This window comes from Syngnathus typhle, linkage group LG9 (genome assembly GCF_033458585.1).
Source record: "Syngnathus typhle isolate RoL2023-S1 ecotype Sweden linkage group LG9, RoL_Styp_1.0, whole genome shotgun sequence".
NCBI lineage: Eukaryota > Metazoa > Chordata > Actinopteri > Syngnathiformes > Syngnathidae > Syngnathus > Syngnathus typhle.
The window spans coordinates 13,542,329-13,555,994 of NC_083746.1; the positions used below are offsets into that span (position 1 = coordinate 13,542,329).

Genomic DNA, 13,666 nt, shown 5'->3' on the forward strand with positions numbered 1-13,666 from the left:
GTGACAGCACAGTGTTGATATCCAACTCCTCCCATGGATGCCATACATTTCGCTTCAGTGACATTCATTGCTTTGGCCTCCAAGTGAACTTGTGTGGAGCAAGGGGAGTTTTTGAACACACACATAACATCCCACCTGGGTTTCGTATGGGTTTCTGGGGTCTCATGACCAGTCCTCAAAGTTCTCATCGTGTGACCATCGTTTCCCACGGTCAACATTATCACTTGGTCTGTTCAGATGTGTCCATAGACCATAGCATGCTCCAACCACAACGCAGCAGAGGATCCACCTGGCATGTGGAGCCCCGTTGCTACTATGATGACAGGAACACCGAGACATACCCCCGCCTAGCGGAGTTGGGATCGTTGTTCGCAGCCTTCGCCACCGTCCCGAAATGAGGGGTCCAGCACTCCTTGTAGCTTGCATTGGCTAAGGTGAATCCAGCTGGGTCGTTCAGCGATCTTCACTGCGGAGGGGGGTAGTCAGCAAGACTTGGAATGGTCCCTCCCTCCCACCATGGCTGGCACAGTTCTTTCCTTTGATGACCCTGATGTAGACCCAGTCTCCTGGATTGATGGGGTTGTCGACCTGTGAAGAGGAAAGATCAGGCGGCAGTAAATTTGCATTGGACATATCTTTCGGTTTGAGGGACCTGATCATATAATCTGCCAAGGACTGTTCTTCATCTGCCCTTTGCAACTCTTGTAGTCAATTGTAATGCCCTTTTTAACGAGGCAGATAGGAGTGTTTGAAAGAAGGGTTTGAGCACTTCCTAATGATTCCTCCTAACCAAAGACCGTTCATGACAGGGGCTTTCCCATTTATTGCCTCCTGTCTTAAAGGAGATTCCCTTATCCATGCCGTCTTCTTCCTAACACGTTCGCACCCACACAGGTTGTACACATAAACGCACACACCGAGCGGCGAGCGCGCACCCAAGGCTCAGACAAACGACAACAGCCTGACACAACTTTACAGAGATTACGCGCGAACACAGAACACAGACGAAGGGATTCTACACATCTCTCACGTAGCTTCTTTTGATAGAACCTCCTATTGGTAACTGTATAGCGGACTGTTCTGCATATAATCCCTTACTCAACTCCCTTGCTTCTACTTTTCCATGTCGGTGCAGTCGTAAGTGATCCCTATTGCAGTCATTGTCTTGTTAACTGTCGCCTTGTGCGACTCCTATGCATGATTGTGTGAAAGTCAAAAATTTAACGTATCCAACTTTCTGACCACCCAAACTCCACTGTGGTGCAACGAACTTACTATTTTATTGAGTAGGTACATTGAGCAACCTAGCTTCCTCTTGACTGAATTCACTTTAGTCCAAGTGTCCTATTCTAAAATTTATCTAACTCAATTTCTACTTCTTATGCCTGATGAGCAAAAACATCAGATCTCGCTCTTGTTTCCTACCGTTTTAGCCTATTTGTCCTATCCAAATCTGTTCAGTCTCCGATTATGATGCTTTTCTCTGTGGCTTTACGCATTATTTAATTATTATTATTATTATTTTATTCTATTTTTTTAACAAATCTCCTCAGTTCTGTCAAACTCAGTGCACAATGAAGCTCCCGTCCACTTTGACTCAAGCCCCACAAAGTTTAGCCACGCCACAGCAAGGAGTGCGATTTGGCCGTCGGCCACTTCATGTCCATGTGTCTTCTGCTGCAAGTTGGTGTTCTTTTGTTGTTGCTTCAGAGCCAACCCATCCATCACTCTCGAATGAGTCCATTGTTCAAATGAGTCCATTTTCAACATTGTGAGTTCCTCCGCTTCTCACTGTCTTTTTTTTGTCCCCGAGGATGTCGTCTTTCCTTCGTAGTGTACTTGTCCCCCTCCAAGTACAACAACAGTCTTTCTTTGTCCTTGCCAAAGGTCAAAGGTGCCTCAAAGCCAGGCACCGTTTTGTAGTTGTCCACGGCTGCAGGTGGAGTCTCGGGATCAAGTTTCAGGGATCCTGGCACCGAGAGTGACAGACTATATGTCCTATTCACTCCCTCCTTTTGAGGCTTGGCAGCGCCCATGCCACACCTTGACAAGCTGTTTGGGAGAATGTGTTCTTTACTACATATGATCCCATCATTTAATTTGACTATCTTTCCAAAACGCTTCTCAATTTCCCAGTTCACACATCTTCTGCATGTGTTACTGGTTCTCCAGTTTTTTTCTCTAGTTAATCATTAATCCTAAAGCTACGTTTTTCATTTTAGCATTTAACTTACTCAAAATCACTCTTTCAGCAAAGTCGCTCTACTAAGTTTCCATAGTAGTCGCCAACAACTTCAACCATTCAACCTGTATTTTCTTTTCATTCAGGGAATCATTCATCAATGCTCATTTACATCTCACAAACAGTTTCCAAAAAGGAGTCTTTCCATCACATTGGTCCCAATTCATCCAAGCTCACCACACAACATTCATATACAACTCAACTCAAGGTTCCTGATAGAACAATCCACCAATCCAAAAAAAACTCAACTCATAAAAACTACTGGCAAATTAATCTGAATTTTTCTTTGTTTTTAGATTTAACGAACTCAATCTCTCAGATTTAGCTTGCATATAGCAGTCTGTATAATTTTATAACACCATCAATCAATTATCCCTATTAAATGTAGCATTGCAATGTCTTAAATTCACAATTTTGCTTCTTCCAATTCCTGAAAGCATGTTCTGTCGTTTTTTTTTTCAAATTTCTCATGAGGGCTCGACACTTAACATGCACTAGTGTGGATCAATTTCTGCTCGCAAACACATTTTTCTCTTTTCCTCTCATTTTTATCTTTCCAAATCGTTTCTGTTCTGCGGTGCAAATTGGATAGACCACAGTCTAGCAAATTTCTTTACACTAAAGGTTTAGCCAATCTTCATCATTTTAACACACATGCACAGCTGTCGCGCGCGTAGGGCAGGTCCCAGCACCAATGATTCGTCACAGGCTGGCCATTTCCTGTGGTCGATCATGAGCTGGTCCCTCCCACGTACACGAGGACAGTACATTCAAATTTTTCATTTATCTTCTAGAAGCAAGTTGCATTTATTTACCACTTGATTTGCAAATTTTAACTTTAGTGTACACACACAATTTGATCTCTAGTCATTTGTCATTGGGCATACAAAAAGCATTGTCATACTTCTTGTATGGACAGGAGCTCTAATAATCCAAAAAATGTTCCAATAATCTGACAATGACATGTTTCGCTGTCATATGGGCATCTATTCTTTCTTTCTCTGTATTAGCATGAGGGGTCAAAGGAGAGGAAGCTTGTCATGCTGTAAATGTGACTTTTCCTCTGCCTCTTCCTCTGCCCCTTGACTGGCACCGCTTTTTTTTCTAAAACACTCTCTTGACCACTGTCCACGTTTCCCACAGTTCCAACAGTTGTCAGAATCTGATGGGGGTTTTGAATTATATGGTGGCCTTCGGCCTTGTTGGTCTCTAACTCTTCCTCTCCCCTTTGGGAACTTTGGAAGAAGATCGTTGTATCTTCATTTAGATCATTATCATCATCTAGATGAAATACATCAGAACTTTCGCCTTTTTGGATCACTTTTTCAGCATGCCTGTCCCACTGCATAGTTGTTGTATACAAGTTTTGCACACGAGCGGAATGCCTCTCTTGCTCTTCTGCTTGAGCTGCGGCTGGAGCCGTGGCCGGGACAGTGCGCCTGCGCACTGTGGCCTCATTGTCTTCCGGCCTGACAAACATGGTCGCAGCACTTCTCAACTTTCTGTCTTTTGGATTTATTCTCTTCTCTCTTGTGAAGCTTTTAACCAGTCTAGCACAATTCAACTCTCTCTCTTTTCTTTTTCCACTTCAGCATGTATTACATACAATCAAGAAATCTACTCGCCATGAACTCATCTCCTTCAAGAGCTAGAGATTTATTGTTCCTTTTTCTCATCTTAATTTTAGTTTACCAGTGGGTTTCTTTTCAATCTCTTTTTATTTTCTTTGAGGATCCTCAATGCAGGTTTAAATTGACCTTCTAACAAATTACTAGCCTGTGTTATTGCCGTCGATCAATGCTAGAACTGCTATTTTGCCAATTTATCCTATCAGTCACTCTCAATCACACAAACTCCAGCGCTTTTTATTTTTAGGCCTATCCAGGATGGGTGTAAAACCCTTCCAAACAGCTTGGAAAAACGGACAAAAAAAAAAAAATCTACGTCCTTCTTCAATTGAGAAAAAAACCCAGTTTTTTTTCTTAGCCCGTTCTTTCCACTGGGACAAGAATCCCAGCTGTTTCTTAGCTTGGAAAAACCAAAGCCGTATCTCGTGCACCTTTAATTTTTTACGCGGTTCATAGCTCGAACAAATCAAAGCCGTATCTCATAGCTCGGACAAACCAAAGCCGTATCTCATAGCTCGGACAAACCAAAGCCGTACCTCATAGCTCGGACAAACCAAAGCCGTATCTCATAGCTCGGACAAACCAAAGCCGTATCAGCGCTTTAAAAAAAATGTTTTTTTTTTTTTTTTAACTTACGTGTCTCCTGGTTCGTTGCATTTCCGGGTCCCGTCAAACCACCTCTGTCAGACGAAGGCAGACCTAAGATGCTGGCCCAGCGAAGAAGTTCTCTTCCCAGGACTTTCTTTTCCAGGTCCTCCTAATGGACGCTGGCTTGTCGACAATGCAGCACGTCTTCCTCCGTCAGTCAGATGGCGGGTATGAGGGTCCCGGGTTTCGGCACCAAAATGTTAGAGTGGTGCTCACTCTAACTTATTTTTCATGAACCACTCAGAGACAAGTTAGTCGTTTTAGACACCTGCAGGCGGAGAGTTCACTCGTCGCTGTGCTTACAGCGATGGTCGAATGAAGTCTGACCCTCGCTTCCCACAAGAGCATCTTTATTAAGAGAAAAAGGGTGGGGGTGTAAAGGGAAATGTACTTTCGGCAGTTTGCAAACACATTTGATTAAGGCTCCGTTAGACACATATAATCATATCCATATAATTTCTAGTAGTAGTGTGGTCGCTTAATAAGTGGAAAGGAATGTGCAGGCTACATGAATTTGTTTTCTTCAAAGTATTGTGGAACAGGAGGTCCAGAGAGGGAGGCGATCTCAAGGCCGATGGGAACGCGAAAAACAACTCGTCTTTGTGGTCCAGAAACCTGTGCTGAGCAGGGGAAAACCCAAACGAGGAGGAGATGACCATCGACCAATCACCACACAACCTTTTGCATGTTTGAATATTCATATTGTGTTTCTTTAAAACTGGGCAACCCAGAAGAATGTGTCGTCTTTTCTGGTCACGAAGGCACACGAGTTTTTGTGTTAAGGACCCAAGACCCAGGCGCCTGTATTAGCTTGCTTTGTCAAGATTAAACAATTGGTAAATTCGGTCTGATTGATCTACTGGTCTTCTCTTTGACAGAACGAACTCGCAAAATTGTTAGGTGCGCCAGTGTGTGGATTAGAACATGGCAATTTTTGTGTTAAGTGTTGATCACAATTTGGAGTCAGATCAATAGCTAAAATCCGTATCCTAACAGGGTGACAGTAGACTGAATAGACAAGTTAAAAAGCCCTTGACCTCTAGATTAGCAGAGCAGGGGATGTTTTTTACGACATTGTGTAGGATGGAACAAGCTAGGTTATTTATTACTGGTTACACACCAACATAAGCATAAAACTAATCTACCTAGGTTATTTATTACTGGTTACATACATTCCAACATAATCATATGATCAAGATAGTTTTGGAAAACCCTGACACGTTGTTTTGGAGGATCAATTGCTTGGTGGTTTGTGAAGGCACTCAATAGGAAACATGATAACATCAATGTCGTTCATTTCCAAATATTTGGCAATGGTTTAACAAGCGGCTTTGTCTTAAAATAAGCTCTTGGGGAAATTCATTACATTAGTTAAGGGAAGATGTGCCACATCCAATATGGCTAATACGATGGCGTATTCCAGCTACTGGCCAACACGCTTAAGAAGTTATCTAGTAGATGAACATGTCTGCACGTTACGACATTGACGACGTGATCATGTGATTTCCTATTTTACGCCTTCGAACCTACCAAGCAAGCAATTGGACCTCTGCAGAATGTAACTATCAGAGTATTAGGCCGTTAATTATTGCCGGGAATATTTTGGTTTGTTTGTTTCACGGCTGTGAAATATTTACCCGATTTTGTTAGATCAACCTGTTATGGAGTTTCCTTGAACAGTACGTTTTTAAATGCAGTGATTTTGCGAGCACCAAGCTAGGGTGTGAAGGTCCCCATGACAAATATACTCTGCATGGAAGGTTTTCCATTGAAGGTAGCTGCGATGTCATGTTTCATTTATTACTGATATTTCATTCCACTTAACGTAAACTTGTTATGAACATTTCGTTTCTAACGTGTCATATTATAACCTATTCGCTAAGTTTAACTAAGCATAAGCTTCATCTAACGAGTTGTATGCTATTTTATTAGTATTATTTTTTCTTATTTTCTTTGTTGTTGAGAGGTACATTGGGTTGTTGTCCATGCAGCCTAAAATTTACTCATAAATGTACATAGCATAATGTGGTTTTATGGTTTACCTCAACAACACTGTCAAACTCTAACATTCTCCCAACTGTTGGATCCTTTCAGAGGGTACATCAAGAACCGGAAAGGCCACCGCCCTGACATGATTTTTGTCTTTTGGACGCTTACGTCACTTCACCATCTTCTCTCAGGTGTGTACTGTACATTGTTTTTTAGTTTTGCATTTTAAATGTTTTGGGTTTTGTGTGACATGAGGTTAAACATTAACACGCTCTTGATATTCAGAGCCACGACAAGCAGCACTGTGGCACCTAGATTAGTTTCGTAACAAACAAATTATGGGGGTGGAGTGGGACGCTGATTAGTAGGGGTGTAAATCGCGGGTTTTGTCACGATACGATATAATATCGATATAAAGAACTACGATACGATATTTGCCGATATCTTAAAGCCTGCTGCGATTCATTCACGATATATCGCGATATAGTGCTCTACGATCGATATTTTTTTTTTTTTAGTAAAAAATATATAACAATATCCTGATTTATAACAATTCATACGCGAAATCAACAAGGCACTGCAAACTCTTTATTTAGGAAATTACAAGAGTATTGTAGTATACAAATTGCTTACTTTAACACTGAACGTTGATGTCGTGTTTTTTCTTTAAATGTGCGGCGAGATTTGTGCTCCCTGAATATTTGATCACCGCATGGCAGGATTTACAAACTGCACGTGTCTTGTCCGTTGAGCCATCTTTTCTTTGGAATCCAAAGTGCTTCCAAACGAATGACTTGAAGCCTAAAGGGGAGCAAATTTCCTCGTCTTTTTGGACACTAGCCATAGCACCAGCCCAGGAGCCGCGGACTAGTTGTCCCCTCCCCTTTCACGCGCGTGCTCTGCTCACAACACAACAACGCCGGAAAGAGGAAGCAAGCAACAATGAACTGGATTTCAAAATAAAGTCGCGTCTAATGTCCGAGGTCAAACACGGCGATATAAATCGATGTTTACCTTTAGCATCGATACCAATAAATCGTAGAGCATTATATCGATTAATCGATGTGTATCGATGTATCGTTACACCCCTACTGATTAGGCTTTTAACGTTTCCATCTACAGTAGTTCCAATATTTAATTCAAGATTCAAGAGTTTTTATTCATCATGTTTGAGCGTGCCAAACAAGGAATTTGACTTCGGTAAATCACAGCCTCTGTTCAACATTTAGGTGACTAACAACACTCAGGACATGTGAAAAATGGCAAATACCGTTTTTTTCCGTGTATAGTGCGCAAAATTTAACTAATTTATTGTCCTAAAATCTGAGGTGCGTATTATACATGGGTACAAAAAAAATTTTTTTTAATTTGTTTTTTTTTTTTTTTTTTTAAAGAAAGTCATGGTACAACAAAACCAACAACAGAACTGACCGACAAAGTCGTGGAACAAAAAGACAGGGTGACATTACCAAAGACAGGAACAGAATGACAGTAACACATGCAATGATCCAACGGTGAGCGAGGGGCAGACAGGACTTAAATGCAAAACACGTTACATCGATTGAGGTGACACAGGAAGAGAGGGGCGACGCGAACAGAAACTATGGCAACCTAGACACATAGCAAAACTGGGGACGAGACATGACAAATCTCCCCCGAAATAAAACTCACCTTTCTTCTAGCAGGTGATCGAGCGAGCGTCTGATACAAGAGCATTGCGGTCGTATGGAGCGTGTTTGAAGTGAACAGCAGAGACGAAAGGAACAAGGCAAAGTGTTGTGAAATAAAATATTACCTGTAATACGCATTTTGTTATTTGCTGATTGAAACTGCTAATTAAACTGTGAATTGAAACTAATAGGTGGAGAACTGAACTCTCGCTCTTTATATAGCTGACGTGTCTTGCGCAACCGTTCTGCGCATCTGTAATGGCGGCCTCCGTATGACGTCCGGTCCGCGATGGAGATTAAAAAACAAACAATATTTGACAATAACACACCATCAAGGATTGCACCATCGCATCAACCGATGTGTCGTCAATTATGAATTTTACTAAGTGTGTTGGGCAGGATGGCTGAATGCGATGCGCGATTGACAACGAACAAGAAGAAAGGTGAGTTTTATTTCGGGGGAGATTTGTCATGTCTCGTCCCCAGTTTTGCTATGTGTCTAGGTTGCCATAGTTTCTGTTCGCGTCGCCCCTCCCTTCCTGTGTCACCTCAATCGATGTAACGTGTTTTGTATTTAAGTCCTGTCTGCCCCTCGCTCACCGTTGGATCATTGCATGTGTTACTGTCATTCTGTTCTTGTCTTTGGTAATGTCACCCTGTCTTTTTGTTCCACGACTTTGTCGGTCAGTCCTGTTGTTGGTTTTGTTGTACCATGACTTTCTTTAAAAAAAAAAAAAAAAAAAAGTTAAAAAAAAAAATTACATTTTTTTTTTTTATACCCATGTATAATACGCACCCCAGATTTTAGGACAATAAATTAGTTAAATTTTGCGCACTATACACGGAAAAAAACGGTACATTGATTCTGGTAGAATTAATTTAACTCGGGTGGTCAGCTACGGACGAGTCCCTCCGCCCCGGCTTATTAAACCCGTTACTGGGGAGCCGGAGGCAGTTCGATAAAAAGTGCCCGTTTGACAGTGCCAAGCAGGGTGGCAATGGGCCCCATTTTACAGTCTTTCGTATGACCCGGCCGGGGTTTGAACCCACAACCGTCCAGTCTCAGGGCGGCCACTCTAACCACTAGACCACTGAACTGGTCACGTTTCCTGGTCCTGGACAGGTACAAGTCTTGGATAGATGGGAGGTTGATGTCAATTATCTTTTCTGCAGTCCTGATTGTCCATTGCAGTCTGTGCTTGTCTTGTTTGGAGGCCGATCCAAACCAGACAGTGATGGAGGTGCAGAGGACAGACTGGATGATGGCAGTGTAGAAGGTCTTCAGCAGCTCCCGCGGCAGGTTGAACTTCTTGAGCTGTCTCAGGAAGTACAGCCTCTGCTGGGCCTTCTTCCGGACAGAGTCTATGTGGCCGGTCCATTTCAGGTCCCGAGAGATTGTGGTTCCCAGGGACTTGAAGGTGTCTGTGGAGAGAATAGTATTACTGTGGATAGTGAGGGGTGAAAGTGGTGAAGGGTCTTGCCTGAAGTCCACTGTCATCTCCACGGTCTTGAGCGGGTTCAGTTCCAGGTGGTTTTGGCTGCACCAGTGGACCAGCTGCTCCACCTCCTGTCTGTACGCAGTCTCATCACCGTCCTGCATCAATCCGATGAGAGTGGTGTCGTCTGCATACTTCAGGAGCTTCACAGTAGAGTCACCTGAGGAGAAATTGTTGGTGATCCACTGACAGGTGGAGGCAGGCACGGCGAGCTGGATGAGCTTCTGTTGGAGGATGTCAGGAGCGATAATGTTGAACGCCGAGCTGAAGTCCACAAACAGGATCCTGGGGTACGTTCCTGGGGTGTCTAGGTGGTGCAGCATGTACTGCAGTACCATGTTGACCGCATCATCCACCGACCTGTTTGCCCAGTAGGCAATAGTAGGTGTCTCTCCAGGCTCTCCCTGTAACACCTCCTGGCTTTCCTGACCTCTCGGTTCAGTGTGTTTCTGGTCTGCTCTGACAGGTCCCGGTCGCCGATCCTGTAGGCCTCCTCCTTGACTTTCAAAGTTCAAAGTCACTTTATTGTCAATCCCTTCATATGTCAAGAGACACAAAGAAACCGACATTCCGTTTCCTCCATCCCACGGTGACGAGACACAGTACACGATAAACATACAAGTAGACGACACAAAATCAAAACAAGAAGGCACAAACAATAACTAATAAATAATAAATAAATAAAATGAGTGATGAATAAATAATAAACAAATAACCCAATAAATATGAGGAGCAAAACTGAGCCAGTGTGCGTACAGCAGACAGTAAGCATAGCGCAAAGTACAGGACGCTACGCAGAAAGGGGGGGCGAGTTCAGGATCCTAACAGCCTAGAGTATGAAGCTGTTGGAGAGTCTGGTGGTGCGGGAGCGCAGGCTCCTGTACCTCTTCCCAGAGGGCAGAAGCTCAAACAAAGAGTGAGCGGGGTGACTCACATCACTCACAATCGTGGTCGCCTTGCGGGTGAGATGGGAGGTGTAAATGTCCTTCAAGGAGGGGAGCGAAGCACCAATAATCTTACCAGCCGTGTTCACTATGCGCCGCAGGGCCTTCAAGTTGTAGTCAGTGCAGCCGCCACCCCAAACAGCAATACAGCTGGAGAGGACGCTCTCAATGGTGCCGCAGTAAAATGTAGTCATGACGGCCGGAGGAGCGCTCGCTCGCCTGAGTTTTCGCAGGAAGTACAGGTGGCGCTGGGCTTTCTTTGCCAGTGATGCGGTGTTGGTGGACTAGGAGAGATCCTCACTGATGTGCACCCCCAGGAACTTGGCGCTGCTCACTCTCTCCACCACAGCACCGTTGATGGTCAGCGGCAGGTGTTGGGTGTGACCCTTCCGGAAGTCCACAACAATCTCCTTGGTCTTGTCGACGTTCAGCAGGAGGTTATTGTCCCTGCACCACGTGGTCAGAAGGTCAACCTCCAGCCTGTATTGAGTCTCGTCTCCCTTGTCACTTTGCGCAGCCTCCTGAGGTTCGGTGTAAACCAAGGTTTGTCGTTGTTGTACGTGCAGAAGGTCTTAGTCTGCACACACAGATCCTCACAAAAACTGATGTATGATGTGACAGTGTCAGTGAGTTCATGCAAGTCTGTAGTTGCAGCTTTGAAAACTCCCCACTGTCCACTTCCTCACAGTCCTCACCACAGGCTTAGAAGTTTTTAGTTTCTGCCTGTAGGCCGGGATCAGATGAACTAGACAGTGGTCCGAGAGTCCTAAAGCTGCACGAGCCACAGAATGGTATGCATCCTTAATTATGGTGTAGCAGTGGTCCAGTGTCTGTGCCCCTCTGGTGGGACACGTTATGTGCTGTCTGTATCTGGGGTGTTCGTGTGCGAAGTTCGCCCTGTTAAGATCACCCAGAACAATCATTAATGAATTTGGTAGAAGTTTCTCCATGTCTGTCACCTGGTCAGCTAGCATCTGCGTGGCTTTACTCGCGCGTGCGTGTAGTGGAATGTAAACAGCCGCCATGACGATCGAGGAGAACTGCCGTGATGAATAGAACCGGCCGGCAGTTTATGAAAAGTGTTTCTAGGAGAGGGCTGCAAAACTCTTTCAACACCGTGACATCAGTACACCAACGTTCATTAATGTAGAAACGGAGACCACCTCCCTTTGATTTTCCGGAGAGCTCCGCGCTGCGATCTGCACGCGTTAGCCGAAACCCAGCTAACTCCGCGGCGTGGTTGGGGGTTCGTTCGCTAAGCCACGTTTCAACAAAACACAGGGCGGCGGATCTGCTGAAGTCCGTGTTCCTTGAAGTGAGGAGCAGCAGTTCGTCCATCTTGCTCGCTAGGGAGCGGACATTCGCCAGATGAATTGACGGTAGGGCAGAACGGAACCCTCTCTGCCTCAGCTTTACGAGGGCTCCGGCTCGTTTTCCGCGTCTCCGTCGTCATGCTAGCTTGTATAGCACCGCCGCTCCGGCTAAAATCTCCGACAAACCGTCTGAATCAGAGAGAACAGGAGAAAAAATACCAGAAGAAGACTGTCCGATGTTTAACAGCACTTCTCTGGTAAAAGTAATCCGCGATGGACAGCAGAGGACACAGAAAACACACAAAATAAGACAAATAAACAGAGAGCAACTCACCGTGGCGGCCATCCGCGGCGCCATCTTGACGTCACATTAGACACATTGTCTACAGCCTATGAAATATCACATTAGTCAGGACACGTGACAATATCACGTGTTATTTTATTTACTGTAAAGGTACAATACATCTGCAGAACAGTATGGGAATGGTTGTTAAGGCAATAGAAAAGGTATATGTACTGTATTGGGGAGGGTTTAAAAAGCTTTAATATTGTGTACTGGGCCACAATGCTACAGGCGATTCATTGCAACCGTGACTCACTTTGGATTCGCTATGCATGATGTCCCTCTGGGTTAGTGTAGTGTGGTAATTCGGAAGGTACACACTTTGTATTGCCTGGCAAGGAAAACCACTCTTCTAATTGACTCGCTAAACATCCATGCTCTCTCGTGGCCAACAAGAAACACTGCGCGTTGGAAATTTCAAGACAATGGTGTTTACATTTCTAAATAATACATATACCGTTTCTACATTGAAAACTTCAATACAATGGTGTTTAAAGTTCTAAATAATACATATACTGTTTCATCTTGGCGGATTTTTGTTTTTTATGAATGGTTCTGGAACGCATCTCCCATGTTAAATTAGGGATCATTGCATTCCTAGATTTGACTCAAACGTTTGTCACTTATAGTTACCATAATACATGAAAGTTATGTACCGTAAATTCCGAACTATAACCCCGCACCGGACAATAAACCGCACCAGCTAAAATTGGGGATTATTTAATTTTTTTTCTTATATATGCCGCACCGGACTATAAGACGCACGTGCACACGCGTTTTTTACAAAGAAACATCGTTCACAGAAAGCCTTTTTAAAGTTTTAATAACATAATTTAACATGTCTTTCTAAACATTGCCTGTGACGCAGCAGTAGTACCGCAGCACCACGGAAGTGTGCACCCGAGTTATTAACAAAGAAAGACTGGACACAGAAAGCTTTTTTAAAGTTTTAATAACATACCGTTTTTTTCCGTGTATAGTGCGCCCCCATGTATAGTACGCACCCCTAACAATGGCATGCTGATGCTGGAAAAAAGCTTGTACCCATGTATAATACGCACCAAATTTTTATGAATTTTTTTAAATTTTTTTTTTAATTTTTTTTTTTTTTTTTTTTTTTTTTAAGTCCCAAAGATCGTCACACACGCAGGGAGGCAATGGGTCCCATTTTTAAAGTCTTTGGTATGGTCTTAACTAGGCTGGATGTCATTTTTTTTGTTGGCGTTGATTTCTCCGACTGCCCCTAAACGCACCACCGCGCTCCGTGCGCACACGGCGGCTCTGTATGGGAGAGACGTTGAAGAGGAATAAAAACACCCTTGGAAACCAAAACTTGCCCCTCGTCGTGACTCGGAGCCGCAACAAATGTTTCGGATTTGTGTAGGGTACATTG

At 43.8% G+C, this 13,666-nt stretch overlaps 1 protein-coding gene across 9 annotated transcripts in view; it reads left to right on the forward strand.

The window, feature by feature from the left end:
- Nucleotides 1–6,010: 6,010 nt before the first annotated feature.
- LOC133160231 (interferon alpha/beta receptor 2-like) overlaps nt 6,011–13,666 on the forward strand; it is a 69,517-nt gene continuing 61,861 nt past the window's right edge. For 6 of the 9 annotated variants that reach the window (XM_061287891.1, XM_061287896.1, XM_061287893.1 and 3 more), the window contains exons 1-2: nt 6,012–6,292; nt 6,613–6,698. In XM_061287891.1, coding sequence (XP_061143875.1) covers nt 6,650–6,698 — 49 coding nt within the window. In that variant the 5' untranslated portion in view covers nt 6,012–6,292; nt 6,613–6,649. Of the gene's footprint in view, nt 6,293–6,612; nt 6,699–13,666 lie in introns of all 9 variants that reach the window. The other 3 variants (XM_061287898.1, XM_061287892.1, XM_061287894.1) reach the window with 3 other exon arrangements.